General features: G+C 40.0%; 1 protein-coding gene across 1 annotated transcript in view; it reads right to left on the reverse strand.

The window, feature by feature from the left end:
* The window catches only part of LOC124554785, a 121,815-nt gene that overhangs the window by 8,528 nt on the left and 95,311 nt on the right, over window positions 1-17,976 (reverse strand). The window contains exon 10 of the mRNA XM_047128433.1: window positions 14,495-14,636. Coding sequence (XP_046984389.1) covers window positions 14,495-14,636 — 142 coding nt within the window. The remainder of the gene's footprint in view (window positions 1-14,494; window positions 14,637-17,976) is intronic.

The raw sequence follows: 17,976 nt of genomic DNA on the forward strand, positions 1-17,976 counted from the left end.
TTAGAATCATCATCATATTGACATATTTTGCATATTTCCACTTAATAATGTCTCAAGGAATGATTTTCTGGGGTAATGACAGGTTTCCACATGCAACAAAAATAATGCCACTTGGCCACCACTCGTATGGCATCACTGAAGTTGTGTGTGGAAACACCAAAATTCCCATGGAGCCATTCGAGTGACACCACTTTCAGCCATGCTACAAAAGTTGAAGTCGCTGTAACTTTGTGATGTCACTTTCCTTCCCCCACTGACGTTTAGTGTCAGAAGCAAAACAAACAGCTGCCATCTTGATGTCAAGGCTTCTGAAGCTATTGCCATATCTGGTGTTCTTCATATTTATTACTGTGTATTATGAAAATATGCTGTTTCAGTAATAAACCACATTAAAGATCTCTCCAAAATGAGTCACTTTAACTATGGTTCGTAGTGCTACAGTGGCAAGAAGTGCAACTTCAGTATGTAAAATCTTCATGCGCAAATAATGGTTAATTTACACGATGAAGGTATATGATGTTTTCAATATATGATGCACAGATAAGAGTTGTGTGTGTAAGCAAGTATTATTGAGGATACTGAAATGTAGTTTGTAGCTATACAGCAGCTTACTGAAGTCTTCAAATGGTGAAAATTAATGTAGTGCTGCCAGTATATAAAGATTCTGTTATACTGACACGCACCTGCAATGCTCTCAAATGCTTGCCCAGTGGATCTGAGAAAGAAAGTTTAGTATCTGCACAGTTGTGACAACACTGCTGCATAATAGTGTTGGTGCGGGTACTTCAAGGGTCGACGGTGGCTGGATAACTGGGGAAAAGAAGCTTGTGAGAGGAAATGAAAACCTGCAATGCCAATCAATCTATGGGAAGCGGAAAGTGTGAAACCCCCTAGAGATCTGCATGGGGACAAACTCAGTATGTGGCTGGTGCAGGCAGCAGATGACTTAGTACTCAAGTAAAACACTTGACATAAAGTACAATGCTAGGTCTGTGATGGTTGAATTTATTGTGAGCACTGGCCTGCTTTCCTCGTCGTGGGTCATAGATAAACACTTCTGTCAGCAGATCTCTCCATCCTATGCATTGCATGTGCCCTCAATGACAAGTTTCCACACTATTCTGCTGTACTACCCATGCCAGTTCATCTGCCTCTGTCACAACGTCCGCTGGAGGGGGAACATAAGGAAGTAACAATGTTTCTGGTAGCAGTAAAATTTTAGATTGAGTACAGTTCTTAATAAAGGAAATCAACTTTATTAGTGTCTTCTAGTGCATCTGCCTGATGAATAACCCTAAAATTTGGTACAGAATAACTTTAATATTTCATTATATTTAATTGATGTGGGGTGCAAAATTGAAAATATTATATTTCAAATGAGTCTTCAGGTCATTGTAAATGGCACCCCAAACATCACAAAAGAACACTGAAAACTTTAGTTTTGTGGATGTGGTAAAATACTGGAGAGATGACAGGTAACTGCCAGATACGGTTGGCAGGTTCTCAAACTAAAAATTCAAGAGATTCTGCAAATGACAACCAAAATAGTGCCACTGTGGCATTATCAGCATGTTTTACTTTAGAGGCCATTGCATGCAACTGTATAAAAAGTGTACACAATCTTGAAACATTTACATATTGAAACTTCTTTTACAAAACTGGATGAAAATTGGCGAGACTTCATCACTGCACGTAGTACTTAAAAATAATTAATCAAAACAACTTTCATAGCATTATAGCACCTTTCATATTTACTATTATATGTAATTACACCACCTTTCATAGCACTATTCATATTTACAAAAATATTTAACTAGAACAACTTTCATATGGTCATAGCTCTTTTCATAATTACCATTTGCTTTGTACTCATTCAAAAATGTGACATTTTTTACAAGTTTGAAAAACTCTCGGCAAAAAAGTTGAAATTTGTATGCTCGCTAATATGAAAAAGATAGAATTCAAAGACGATAAACTGGAAATAGCAACTGTTGATTTAGGAATGATAATTTTGGAATGATACGGAAATGTTAGCATAAATAAATAAAACTTTATGAAACACATGGGGAAACATGAAGAAGTGTGTCAAGTATGTGAGATGGGTAAAACACAGGAACACACATAAAATACGAGAGACCTGCGAGAAATATGGGAGCCAGGACAAAATGTGGGTAAAATACATGACACCCCACAAAATACAGGAGACCTGAAAACCCTACCGCCAGATGTTGAATATCAAAGTGTTACTTGTAGCTTCACTTGAGCAATTACTGCATCTTGTAATGCAATCAAGTCCATAACATAATAAGAAATGAATGAAAACAGTGGGTATCTATCTTTGCAGTTTGACAAGAATAATTTCAATACATACACATTCATAAAAGTGAGTTACTCCTTATTTAAATATTTATATTCTGCACATTTAAATCAATGTTGAAGCACTTCACTTGAATTCACGTAAATCTATTTTATTAATTGTTTCAAAGTTGTATCAATGATTATCATCAACAGTGTTATGAACTCTTTGACCTCTACCTGAAAGCACTGTTCTTGTTTGTTGAGAGGGAGGTACAGAGACTTGGCAGGAATGTTGTGGAATGGATGCTCTTGGCAGAAGAGTTGTTACAAAGAGACTTGATGCTGTTCTGTAGTACTGCTGAAGGCAGAAGTATTGTATGCTATTAATGCTGAGAGTGGAAATACTGAAGCATATATCTGTTTCAAAATTCAGAAACTGCATTTATCAGAAAAACCATTGGAAGTTACCTGAATAACAACCTTTGACCATTTAATATTTCTTGTTACAAGTACGAGTTGCGATCACTGACATGCTCCATGGAAGACAACGAGGTCAACAACAAACAAACAAGGTAAGTACTAATTTAGAACTGTAGATGTGATTTGAGACTCAAAGCAAACTAACTACAAAATAATGGTCAACATCTTGTTTGAAGATAGATCGTGGAAAAGGCAGCATTGAAGAACACATTATAACCTCTAATACGAGTATCAGATTTTTTAATGGAGCTCAATATGCAGAGCAATGGTTACCTGAAATTTACTTCTGATATCTGAAAGTGGTTCAATAATGGATTTTTGTTTACAAGTGCAACTTCAGTTATAAGTGTATTTGATGCCCCTGTGTTATTTATGCAGAAAACCCACCTTGAAATTTCAACATCTTGTTTGAAGATGAATCATTGGAAAGGCAGCATTGAGGAACTCATTACAACCTCTAATACGAGTATCAGATTTTTTTAGCTCAATATGCAATATGCAAATCAATGGTTATCTGAAATTTACTTTTGATATCTGAAAGCGGTTTAAGAATGGATTTTTATTTACAAGTGCAATTTCAGTTATAAGTGTATTTGATGCCTGTGTTACTTCTGCGTAAAACCCACCTTGAAATTCAAAGGACCCCTTCTCTCCTTCTCACTAGATTCTTGATTCAATTCTAAAATTATAACCTGAATGAAAAATACCAATGTCAATTCGAATAATCTCAGCTGATGCCATATTGAAAGCTGTACAACTAGAATTTTTACGGGAGCATACAGAAACAGCAGCACATGGTGCCACTGTTATATCTACAATCGTGCGACTTTCTGTGACATCATTGTAGTTGCACGCGGAAACCCGGCTTAATGCATCACTTAGAAAATATTGACTGCGCAAAAGTGAGCAATAAGAATAATATGTGATGTTCACCCATGGGTATCAAGAAAGCCTCTTTTAAGACTTAGGCCTTTTAACTGCACCATCACAATACATACATACACTAATGAAACTCATCTTAAATATTCCATCACAATTTGAGAACAAAGTGATGTCCATACCTATGACACTAGGATAATCATTTGCCCAATAACTTAAACTGTCTGACAGGTAGCAAAGAAAGTTTCAAATCTAATCTAAATAGTTGCACCTGGACAACTCCTCCTATTTTGGGGACAAAGTTTTATTTAAAAAATGACAAAAACAAGTTTTTAAGTGTAGTTGCATGAGTAGGATCAAAAATGATATGTTCAGCAATGTTAACACTAATAACATGGGCATTTCCAGCACACTGACTCACTCCACATAATTTCGATAAAAGTATCACTCAAATGATGGGAACACATAACCAACCAGTGGCAGCCGATGACCATGTGGTAATGTGCTACATCACACTGTAAATATAGCACTAAAATTATTCCATTTCTCTTTGAATGTAAGCTAGAAATCACACTAAAATTAAGCCATTTCTCTTCAAATGTGAGCCGGAAATTATGTTACAATTACACCAATTCTCTTCGAAAGCTTGCTGGTATGCAAATAATGGGAAATCCATGATGGAATAACAACAATATTATGGAAAGAATAGGTTGCAGCTCACCATATAAAGGAGACATGAGTCCCAGACAGGCACAACAGAAAGACTACTATACATTTAAGCTCGTGGACAAAATATCTTCTAAAGCAAAAAACACGCGCATTCACACAAGAACAACTTGCACACACATGACCACTGTCTCTGGCTGCTGAGGCCAAACTGTGCACACTAACTGAGAATGGTGGAAAGAGCAATCTGTGAGAGATGGAGGAAAGGAGGAAGTTGGATGAGGGTGGCAGGGATGGGAAAGGGTATCAGGATGGGCGAGTGGGGGTGTGGGGCAAAGTGTCTTGCTGCTTGCGGAAGCATGCAGGAACACAGTCAGGTCAGGATAGGGCCATTCAGTGGAGTTGGGAGGTTTGGGGTGAGAGTAAGCAGAAAAGAAGAGAAGTACAGAGCGGAAAAAGATTAGTGAGTATGTTGGTGGAACAGAAGACTGCATAGTGTTGAAATGGGAGCAGGGGAAGAGATGTATGGATGAAGGACAGGGACCAGTGAAGGTTGAGGCCAGAGTGGTTACAGGAACGTAGGATACATTGCAGTGATATTTCCTACCAGCACAATTCAGAAAAGCTGGTGTTGGTAGGTAGGGTCCATATGGCAAAGGTTGTGAAGCAGTCAATGAAGTGAAGCACACTGTGTTCTACAGCATGTTCAGCAACTGTGTAGTCCAGTTGTCTCTTGGCCACAGTTTGCTGGTCGCCATTCATGTGGATAGACACTCCAAAGTAGAAAGCAGCATAGTGGTGGCAGGTTAGTTTGTAGATAACATGACTGCTTTCACAGGAAGCCCTGCCTTTGATGGGATAAGTGAAGTGATACCTGTGACTGGACTGTTATAGGTGGTGGTGGTGGTGGTGGTGGTGGTGGTGGTGGTGGGAGGATGTATGGGACAGGTTTTGCATCTAGGTGCATTGTAGAGATATGAGCCATAACGCAAAGGGGTTGGGATTAAAGGTGGACAAAGATATTGTGTAGCCTCAGTGAGTGGAGAAACACCACTGTGGGAGGGATTGGGAGGATAGTGGGTAGGATATTCCTCATTTCACGGCACTGTGAGAGGCAGTTGAAACCCCCTTATGTAATTCAGTTGCAGTCCTGTGTGGCACCAGTCATGAGGGAAGTGCTCCTTTGTGGCTGGACAATGGGAATGTGGGAGGTGGGAGGTTACTGGAGAGACAAGCCAAGAAAGATCTTCTGCACAACACTGGAAGGGGTAATTTTGGTCTGTGAAGGACTCAGTGAGGCGTTCAGTATATTTGTAGGAGGACTGCTCGCCACTACAGATTCCGACGGCCACAGATGGCTAGGCTGTATGGAAGAGACTTCTTGGTATGGAACGAGTGGAAGCTGTTGAGTGGACATTTTGCTGGTGGTTCGTAGGTCTGATACTGATGGAAGTACTGACGTAATCTTTGAGGTCAACATCGAGGAAGGTGACTTCTTTGAGTTGAGTATGTCCAAGTGAAGTGAATGGGAGAGAAGGTGTTGAGGTTCTAGAGGATATCATCAGCCCAGATCCTGAAGATGTCATCAATGAATCTCAACCAGGTGATAAGTTTGGGATTCTGAGCATTTAGGATTCCTCTGGATGGCCGATGAAAAGGTTTGCATAAGATGGTGCCATGTGGGTGTCTATTACTGTACCATAGATTTGTTTGTACATAATGCCTTCAAAGATGAAATAACTGTGGGTGAGGATATAGTTGGCCATGGTGGGCAGGAAGGAGCTTGTAGGTTTGGAGTCAGTTGGGCGTTGGAAAAGGTACTGTTCAATAGTGGCAAGGCCATGGGCATTAAGGGTGTTAGTGTAGAGCAGGCTCTTCCAAACTGTGCCCCTGGGGCGCTAGTGCCCGCGATCGCCCGCGGCCAGTGCCCTGGGCGAATTCGTATGTTGTTGCAGTGGCCGAGCCGTGTCGCTTAGCTGGCCGAGCAGACCGCCCGCCGAGCCTCGCCATGCAGCTGTACGCAAATATTGCAATAGATAAAAATTTATTTTGCGACCACACATCGCTGTCCTTTTCAGCGGAACTGCGGGAAAACATATCTAAAACCAATCTTTTTTGTTAGTTTTTTATTTGAGTTTTAATGAATGAAACAATTAACTGTTAAAGTGATAAAAGAGTTTTAAAAACAGGATTGTACAAAATTAATTGCATGTTCTTTTTTAGGGTGGTACGAGCAGGAAGTTTGTGGGCAAGTTACAAATGATTGCTGAGAATTGGGAAAGCAGGGAAAACCTTTGCTACTGGAAATCTCATCAAGGATTGCCTGGTCGACTCGGCGGCTTATATTTGTCCACCAGACCTCACGATAAATTTTAAAAAATAGGTCTTTCGCCTCAAAATGTTGCTCACAGAGTCGAATATATGGTCTCAGATATGGAGCAGGAATTAATGGAGTGAGCGGCAAACTTCATTTCACTTTCTATTGCTCTTGACGAGTCCGCGGACGTTGCGGACATATCTCAGCTTGTCATATTCATTCGAGGTGTCGACGACAATCTTCGTGTCACTGAAGAATTTCTCGATCTTATACAATTAAAAGACACAACCATGGGTTTGGATACTTTTCTAGCCGTGGAAAATGTGTTAGAGTCAATGGGTTTAAAATGGGAACGCCTGACCAGTGTAACACGGGATGGAGCCCTGCGCTACGAGGGATACGCACTGGATTTCTGAGTTACGTGAGGCCAAAAATGGCTGAAGTTGGCTGTTCCTTATTCGCGGCAGTCCATTGTCTGATACACCAGGAGGCACTTTGTGCGAAGATTGTCAACATAAAAAAATGTTATAGACACAGTTCTTCAAACGGTTAATTATCTTCGCTCACATGGACACACAAATTGCCAATTTAAAGAATTTCTGGCTGAGATCGAAGAGGAATACCCGGACATCCCCTACCACATCGAAGTAAGATGGCTGAGCAGAGGAAATGTGCTTCATCGGTTTTTCACCTTGAGGGGCGAAATAGATACCTTTTTGGAAATGAAAGGATGTCCAAAAGAATTACTTTGTGATCCTAAGCGGGTGGTGAATTTGGCTTTTTTGAGTGACCTTACTGGTCATTTAAATACTTTGAACATTTCACTCAATGCAAAAATCATTATGTCGTTGATTTAGTGCAGACAATTCAAGCATTTAAAAAAAAAACTTATTTGTGGGAAAAACGATTGCGCGAGAAGAATTGTGGACACTTTCCTGCACTAGACAGCGTTAAAGAAGATGTAGAGTTTTCAGATTATGTTGCAATCATTTGCGAATTACAAGAACGGTTTGAAAACAGATTTTTGGAGATAAGTGAGCTTCAATCGGCCTTAGATACATTGGTTCGCCTGTTTTCCCTTCGGCATAGGACGTCTCACAAGTGCTTCAACTAGAGCTGATTGACCTGCAGTGCAATATCCGCCTGAAGGAACTCTTTCTCATGTGTAAAACTTTGGATGACTTTTACAGCTGTCTTCCACGAGAGAAATATCCTCTTTTGCACAAGCACGCGGCCAAAGTTCTCTCAATGTTTGGTTCCACGTATATCTGTGAGCGCTTTTTCTCTCTTTTAAAGCTTGCTAAAACTAAGAACCGTTCATTACTTGGCGATAAAAATTTGATTAGTTCTTTGAGGTTATCAGTCTCAGGGAATATTGTACCGAACATTGACAAAACCGTTTCCTCGAAAAAGAAAAAAGTGTAAAATGTTAATTGTCTTCTTTAACAATGTTGACTGTAAGAATTAAAGAGCTTTATAACCTTAATTCTATTTTTTAATAAGTTTTCAAACTTGGTCGGTTAAAATTATTATGTACAAAACAGCAAACTAAGGATCAGATTTCTAAACTCTGAAAAGGGATACAAAGAGATGTAGCCCGAAGTATAACAAAAAATATTTACTTGTAACTGCTAACAGTAAGAATGAGACACTACATCCCTTACATAGAATATTTATGGCTCTAATTCATTTAAGAAACTGATATAATTTTCAGAAGACGCCTATTGTACATATGACGAGTGTGCCTGTGCAATACTAATAGAATGAAGCTGTGGGTCAGAAAACAACTAGGATGTTCTTCGATTCTTGTTTTGGATATTGTTTTCTATAGCTTTGCATAGCAACTCTGCCACACGAACACTAGTTGTTACCTAAACGGTAAATGGTTTGCTTGTTTTACCGCTCATCGGCCTCTTTTACAGAGGTGCGCTTCCTCTGTTATTTTATTTGCGTTGTATCTGACAGCGGGACAGTCCAGTGCAGAGCAGTGGTGTGCGATCTCTCTCGCTCCGCAGCTCTCTCTCTCTCTCTCTCTCTCTCTCTCTCTCTCTCTCTCACTCCTATGGCGACACTAGTGACACACAGTCATGGACAGGGTGCTGAACTACATTGCCTTGCACCCGCCGGGCGCAATTCTTGGATGAACCTGGTGTAGAGGGAGGTGGCTTCAATAGTGATGAGCAGAGTGCCATACACTAAAGGAACAGGGACTGTGGAGAGTTGGTGTCCTTTGTTCCACATCCACTATTCCCTGTGATACTCATTTTTGTTCAAGTTCTACGATGTCTATGCCCATAATATCATGGCATCCTTGCTAAAGGTTGAGGGAGTTATGCAACTCTATTACATCATAGTCAACCGATTTTTCTGACTTCCTAAGAAGTTCCATTTGCTTTGCCCTGTTAGTCTCAACGAATAAGAAACCATTTCATAACTGCTTAACACACTTTAATGTACCAGCAAGCCTTCCTAAGCCTTTCTTTATAAATACTGTTTCGACATTCCCTCCTTCCTCTTGATGATACAAACACATTGTGATTTACAACTCCTTAAGTTCCATTACTAACTGCAATTTGATTATCAGGACGACTAGACTCCCTTATTTGTTTGGATTAGTAGTTGTGAGTACTCCCAGATGGCACATCCATCACACTGGGAATTACCGCCGCACTGTCTTCGCTGAAGCATGCCCAGAGCTTACAGTGACAGAGGGCTTGTGGCACTTACCGGTCTCCAGCTTAGGAACCATGGGGTCACCAAGAGCATACCCAGAAACAAATGCTGAACCACTGAGGATGACATAGTAGGATCGCTAGATGGGTGCTGTATCTGCAGCAGTTTGCAATGGAGATAAGGTATGTAAGAAGTGATGAGAACATAAAAGCAGATGCTTCAATGTAATTGGATAGACAAAAAATCTACTCACCATGCAGTGGCAGGAGGATGCACATATAAAGGCACAGAAATTTGCAAGCTCTCGGGGAGACTTTGGAAAAGTCTCCTAGAATGCAGGGTCACGGGCAACTTTTCCAAACTCTCCCTATTTCTTAAATATCACTAGTCCTTTCCCTTCACCCCTCCTCCTTCCCCTTCAACCCTTCTGCCAGAAGAAGGAGCCACTAGCTCCAAAAGCTTGCAAATTTACATATCTTTATATGTACGTTCTCCTGTTGCCCCTGGGCGAGTTGATTTTTTTATTTATCCAAATACATCATATTTCAAAAACTGATTGTTTTCATTGATATAGCGGATGCTTTGCCTCAGATGCTAAGACCGAATGGAGATGATAGAGAGGGAGTAGCGTATGTGACAGGAATAAAAATACTATACTTTGAAAAGGTTAAATATGAGAGTAGGATTAAGATGATTTACCACAGTATTAAGCATGAGCTAAATACACATGAAAACTTGAAGTTGTTCAAGCATTATCTGAACTCAAAAAGATTTTCCAAGGTTTAAGTCTACTGTAAACAACACAAGGGTGTTCTTTTTAGAAGGAAGGCCGATAATGTGGAAGACCAGAGACGATGCTTCCTGGACCAGATGGTAGATAAATTGATTGACTTAGAGCATAAATCTATGGACATTTTGGGGCACATAGATGTACTGCCAAGTTTCAAGAAAGTTTCATATTTAACAACATGAGGAGGGGGGGTAGGCAAGTGTTTCACAGCTGTGATACAAGCCAGAAAGTGAAGGCAACTACCATGCCAACTGAAGGTTTGAGACAAAGTGCACTGACTGCTAGACCTAAAAAGCTAATAGCAGTAGATTTGTTTGGTCCTTTGCTGGTGTCAAGAGGACGACGTAGTTACACTTTTGTGGCCTTAGACACATTTTCAAAATTTGTCAAATTCTATCAGTCCAAGAGAGCAAACACAAGGATTCTTTCTGATGTATTGAAAAATGATTACATAACACAACTGAGTAAATCAGAAGCCTTACTATGTCTAAGCTTTTCAAACAGTGCATGGAGAGATATGATATAATGCACATTTAAATTTTGGCTTATTTCCCAAAAGATAACATGAGCAAGAGAGTTATGAGGGACTTGAGTATGTTGTGCAGGACCTACTGCCATAAAAAAACATACTTCATGGGCCAGCTATGTACCTACATTTGAGACAATAATAAAGAATGTACGGCATGAGGCCACAGGGTTTGCTCCTTGAGAGCCCATGCTGGGTGTTAAATCTTGTAATTTGATATATGAAGAAACTGAGTTCCCAATTATTCAACAGCTAACTTCTAAGGAGAGAGAGAAGAGTGTGAAGAAACAAATTGGAAAAAAGGCACAAGAAATAAATACATTGCATGAGAATGGGTTGAAACCTGCTGTATTTGAAACTGGGTACACAGTTTTGGTTAAGGCCAAGGAACACTCACATAAAATTGTTGTGTACGACTTTGTACACAATGGTAATAAGGAGAGATGGACTACAGAGTGGTGTGGCAACTGTTGTCGTAGGAAAGCTAGACAGGATTAGAAATTATTAATGAACAAGATAACACAACAAACAGACAATTTACTTAACTTTTATTTCTCCAAGCTTATGAAGACTCATTACAAATAATGCAACAAGAAACAGAGTCCAGCTACCTCAATGTCAACAAGGATAAAGCACGAACAAAGGTGTCGTAGCATAGAGGTTCCAAGTGCAAGTGAGCTGAGTGGCTGCTGTCGGCTGTCCTATATTGCGACGGCATAAGGTGCTCATAGCACAGAGCTGTTGGAGGTGTGGCTCAGCAGACATGCACCACTGGGTCCATCAGATCCTACGTGACCACTATCAGTGTCAGATGGAAACTTGCCATTCCATTACCAACTCTAGAATGCCAGTAGGGTGGTATCAATATGTGATACCACAAAAACATGACTCCAAAATATAGAAATTTTGGTGTGTGTACCATGGGCCATTTAAAGTAATGCAGAAACCGCATGAAAATGCATATTTGGTGTCATAACAAAAATCCAAGGAGTTATGTTTGGGGAACATCGTAAATCTAAAGTCATATATAAATAGAGGAATTATATCATACAGAATGTTCAAAATATTATGCTGATGTAACAAGAGAAATGGGTTATTCAAATGGCAACTGAGACAACCCCCTTTCTTCTTTTTTTTTTTTTTTTTAAATAAAATCGTCATAACTTCTGAATGGCTTGTGTTGGGGTGTTCAAATTGCATAGTTGATCAAGGGGCTTGATGGGAATTAGCATGCGCGTGCGCACGGACGGTTTAGCGACAAAGCCAACTTTCATTTAGATAAGTTCATCAATAAAAACTGGTGCATTTGGCGGACTGAGAATCCACATTTCATGATCGAGAAGTCTCTTCACCCTCATCAACAGGTGAATGTGTGGTGTGCAATGTCCAGTCACAGAATAATTGGTGCAATATTCCTTGATGACATGGTGACTATCGAATGTTATGTGATGGTTTCATCTCCATTATCCAAAAGTGACCCCGATTTCAACAAGATGTGGTTCATGCAAGACAGAGCTTGACCCCATCGAAGCAAGAGATTGTTTGATGTTCTGGATGAGAATATGTATTTCTTTGCTTATACATTAATAAAGTGTGCTGACTACAAAGTACAAAGAGAAAGCTTATTTGTGCATGATGCAACACAGAAGGTGCCAAGGACTGTCCAGGAAGAGGAATTTATGGTAACTGGTGATGTCAGTCAATGAGCGATATAGGAGTTAGGGTAATTTGTTTGGAATTTTTTCCTTTGTGCACTGGAAAAAGGATTTGGGGGGGGGGGGGGGTTGGTTGTACCTCAGTGTGGAAATTGGTAAAGACAAGATAAAAGAAGTAAATAGTTAGACTCAGCAGAGAGAGGAGGTAATATTACGGCAAATAGTTGTGGATCATAAGAGATATGATTTGGACGGTATGAATTTGACTGGTTACAGCATGTGGTGTACGGGGGTTTCTTTGGAGAACAACTTGGAAAATCCTTGCAAGAATGTATTGTTTGGGAAATATAACATATTCCAATATTAATCTTTCTGCACACACACTATGGCAAACATTCAATCTTGCAATAAAGGTGAACTGAAATAGTAGTGTAAAAAAGGGGTAAGATAGCTTCAGTTACAACTGGCTGGATGACAACAAAAGCAAGACCATGGCAAAATTCAGCAAATTAGTTGTAGATAGTCCTTTATGCAGATGATCAATTAGAAAATGTCAAACAAAGTGATCGACAACATTATTGTTAAATTGGGCCTTTGTGAAAATTGTAAAAAATCATTCATAGAAAAACTTCATGCCGAATTTCCATTTTTTCAAAACATTGTTTCCTTAAACACTCACCGTAATCAAACTATGATGCCAGTTTCTGACACGCCATTGTTTTAAAACAATATGACATGACAAATTTTAAATCCATTTTCATTCTAGTATGAAGAGTTTTATTCATCACAAAGAGTTTTACTCATCATGAAGTGTCTTTATCTCTTGAAAACTGGTTACTTAAATGGCTGTCAATTAATGACAGTCTAAGTATCTCAAGAGATTTCAGGGCACTCTTAAGTCCTGTAGCCCATTTTGGAGGTAGAAAGAACAAACTTCATAACATTTTCAGATTACAGTTTTTATAAAGACAAACTCATTTTAACAACACTGTGTCTTCTTATTGCAACAACTCTCATTTTAGCAGGAAGGAAGGAAGATTATGGTTTCCTGTCCTGTCATCGATGAAGGTATTGCAAATGGAACTCTGGCTCACATAGGACACAGATAGGGAATGAAATCACACTCTAGTTGATGTAGGGACACTATCATTAATGGTGAGAACAATAGGAACTAATTATATGAGCTACAAAATGGCTGATACCAGAAAAGGAAGGAAGGGGGGGAGGGAGGGAGGGATGTCACACACTGAAAATGACAGCTATATACCAAAAGGCTGTGTAACAGCACAACTTTAGGTTCTGCTTTGTGTGCTAGTGACTGAAAAGCATATTATAGGTACACTAATGTTTCTACCAACGATCACAATGGCATGAAAATAGTGTAGATGCAGACTTCTTGCCTCACATCCCTCCCACTCTCACTAATCTCTCAACGTTCCTACCATTTATAAAAGGTGTACAACTTTGCTTCCGCCATTTTTCCCCAACATTTGAGGCTTTAATGAAACAAATTGGTTACACATGTATCATTCAAAGTCTTTTCCATCACTGACCACTACTTTCTCCCATCTTTCAGGCAGTGTACGAATCCCGCATCAAAAAAATTGTTCATCTTTTGAAGTGATCTACGAATCGATCCAATTTGTGACTTCTTCATGGGATCAGAAGTATTGGTCAGCCAGGTCATGCGCCATTGATCTAAACAGGTGATAGTCAGAAGGAGCAATGTCTGGAGAATACAGTGGGTGGGATAGGGCTTCCCATTTTAACATTTCCAAGTATGTTTTGACCTCTTTTGCAACATGGGGGTCAAGCTTTGTAGTGCTGCAAAATCACTTTATCATGCCTCTCACTGTATTGTGGCTGTTTGTCTTTTAATGCTCTGCTCAAACGCGTTGCCCGAGGTCGAAGCTAACTGCATGACATCTGCGATCTGTTTCTTTTTACCGCTACTTACCATTGTCGCCACCTTTCGGCAAATGGAATAAGCAAAGTTGTACATCTTGTAAGTTAACAAACACTAGCATAATCAATGTTCTGAGGTAGAGGCATACATAAGTATTCCATCTGTAGATAGAAATTATAAGCAACAGAAATGAATCTTGTACAGAAGAATGAACAATAAGTTAGAGGACGTACGCAATCAAATTTGCTTCACGTAGTTCACTTAAAGGATCTTAAATAAGTGACAAAAAATAAAGTTATCTTACGTTCTCTTTCATATTCTTGCATCTCTAAAGCCACTGCTGCACCTTCGGTGAAGTTCCAACTAGTAACATCCTGCTTCAAGTCACAGTAAGGACCTATTGCTTGGGACATCAGAACTCTGTTAAGGTCAGCTCTTTGGTATACCTGCAAGAAATATCATTTACCAAAAAATTAATGATGTCTATATACTAAATGTGATTTCTTTTGATAAACTGAAATAACTTCATTATTTTAATGTTAACAATAGGTAAAAAATCCTCTAAAACGAATGAGCAACAAAAATAGTAGTAGAATTTAGTCTTGTGCAACGCATATAGCGTAGAAATTTTCACCTGCTGTAATTTATAGTTTTGAAACTGGCAATTATTCTTAAATCTTAACTACCCACTTAGCACCAGATTTTCGTGGCCAGCTAGGTTTTTATGGTCAGCATTACTCCCTCTGGAGTTAGACATTTGGTGGTGGTTAGTATGTCTGGTGTTAAAGGCAATGGATGTTCCAAAACATCATTAGATAACAATCCATGAAGTGGACAAACACGCAAACTTCAACTACCATTTCATAATGGTACATACAATGTATGTCTGCTAAAATTAGTATATTACAATCATCACATAATTATTAAAATTGCAGTACCAGATTTTTCTTATGTAGATAAAGCTGAGACTTTCGTTATCTGAGCTGTTGTGACTCGTTTGTTTTCCACCTCGAATGCCATGGGGGTCGATTGCTAGGGAGAGACACCGGAGTAGATCCGCCGTGCAGGATATCTGTGCAGGCGTCCCTCCAGTGCCACCTGCGATCAGCTTGACTACGACCACCTATTTACTTACAAGAGTGCCACTGACTCTCATACCGTCTTTGCTCACTGTACTGTATTCAGACCACTTCTCTACATACTGTAATGTTGGCTGATACACTGGACTATTCTTGTGGTTTGCTTTAAAGCTTGAACTATCAAATATATTGGCTGATGAATCTGCTGTGCTATTTTTATGTTCTTAGTTACAATATAAGTGCTGACGATCGTTGTCGAACCTCATGCTACATCTGGTGAACATGGAACCTACACCCCAGCAGCCACCGTCGCTGGCTACTTTTCAGGCAGACTTCATCATTGAACCAGCTCAGCTAGGTTTGGATGAAATGTGTGCTCTATTAAACACTCAATTTTGCAGACACCGTCACGTTATATTGCGCCGAGTGGAACTCTATCACTGTCAAAAACAGCACACTCATACAGTGCTTGGGCAGCTGAACTACAGGGATTCATTGGAAAATGCAGTTTTATTACCCCCACAGCTAATGAATCTTATGTGGAAGTCATGATTAGATATACTATTATTAAAGCAGCCCCCAACATGCAAGTGCGTCAAAAGGCATTACAGTTCAATGACCTCACTTTGGGGGATGTATTACAATCGACTCAATAACTGGCAAGTCTCCCAGGGAGTTGGCTGCCATTTGGAATCTTGGGCAGATGTGGTGGCAGTAGTATCCGACCAGGGTACTGAGAGAAACTTGGCTGACATGGAGGAAGTAGCAGCCATAGACCGTAAACACGCCCAGGCTCCATTCCTGCCTCACAAACGCGGAACACAATTGCAGTCCCGCAACAGGTATTTGCTTCTGCCGTGCTTTGACTGTTATCATATGCAGTCCTGGGATAACTGCCCTGACAGGTGGGCACAATGTTTTACTTGCAATAAAGATGGACATCTCCTCACTGTTAGAACCATAAGGATGCTAATGTAATTGTCACAGACTGTGTAAAGCAACAGTGATGTCGCAGAAATTGCTCATTATGTTGGCAATGTACAACAGGGAGATTCAACTACAGGCAGACATCAAAGCATCAGCTTCTTCCCTGAACTTCCCTATGTACCTCCAGCTCGATGCTTGACAGCTAGGACAAACTTCTTACCACAGCCCTAACATAATAATATAACATTGACGGCTCTGAGCAACCGATTACTTATGCTTCAAAGACACTCAACATCACTCAGAATTATTCCCAGACTGAAAAATGAAGCCCTTGCACACTGCAAACACAGTGAACGTTTTCGGTTTAGATGCTTTTTCCGCTTTTGGTTTTGCCACTGATGACTCGGTGACCCTCATCTCCAAACAATTCTCTTTTAAGGAACTGGAAGACATTTTTCAGTAGTGCCCAGAAATTTTTCCTGGAAACCTCAGGAAGGCTACAAAGTTCATGGCACATATAACATTGAAAAACTCGGTGTGACCTCTTTTCTTCGGCGCACAGCCCATACCCTGGATGATGCAATAAAATATGAGCTGGACAAGTTGATGGCCTTGGATGTCACTGAACCTATTTCTGTCAGTGAGTGGGCAATGCCGCTGGTGATCAAGAATTCACCAGTGGGAAAACTTTGAATTATATGGTGATTTTATGATTACAGTAAACTCATAGCTGGAAACAGACACTTATCTGATTCCCAAACCAGAAGAACTTTTCACCTCACTCCCGGATGGACAGAATTTTTCAAAAATAACCCTGGCTGAAGATTCTTTGCAGGTGAAACTTGATGAATCATAAACGGTATTGGTCACAAACACACCACACAGCCTTTACAAGTTTAAACATCTAGTTTTTGATTTCGCTGGTGCACTGAATCTATTTCAACAGTTCCTTGAGTAACTGCTTACGGATATTACGGGCTGCATTAGTTACTTAAATGGCATTGCAGTCACTAGGGCCACAACAAAGGAACATTTACAAAACCTGAGCAAACTGTTGCACATGCTGCAGGCCACTGGCCTCAAATGTAATCAGGAAAAATCAAAGTTTTTTTCAACCATCGGTGTAATATCTCTCTCATGTCGTTTCTCACAATGGACTGCAGCCTACAAAGAAACATGTGGAACCTATCAAAGCTCTCCTCTGCCCCTCAAACTTAAACGAGCTTGAATCTTTTCTCTGAAAGATAGCTTATTACGGTAAATTCATTCACATTTTCTGCAATGATTGCTAACCACCTAAGCACTGTGTGGAAGAATGTTATCTCCTTTTCCTGGTCAAAGGATTATGAATGGGCACACCAGAGACTCAAACAGGTCTTAATCTCCATACCTTACCTTGCGACTTTCCAGTCGGTGAAGCAGTCTGTAGTGGCAGCTGACATATCGGAAAGGGCTTCAGGTGAAGCCGTAACATAATGTAATGCTGACGGCTCTGAGCAACCGATTACTTATGCTTCAAAGACATTCAACACCACTCAGAATTATTCCCAGACTGAAAAACGAAGCCCTTGCAATCCAATTTCCATTAACGTTCCATGTATCTCTCTACAGAACCAAGCTACACTTAATCACTGGCGATAAACCATTAATATCACTCTTTGGCCCAGTCATTAAGCTGCTCAATTGCACAACCCATCAGCTCCAGTGATGGGTTTTATTTCTCAGCAGAGATACCTATGAGATACACTTCCAAACTACTACTCAGCACAGATGCCTTCTC

This window comes from Schistocerca americana, chromosome X (assembly GCF_021461395.2).
Source record: "Schistocerca americana isolate TAMUIC-IGC-003095 chromosome X, iqSchAmer2.1, whole genome shotgun sequence".
Classification (NCBI taxonomy): Eukaryota; Metazoa; Arthropoda; class Insecta; order Orthoptera; family Acrididae; genus Schistocerca; species Schistocerca americana.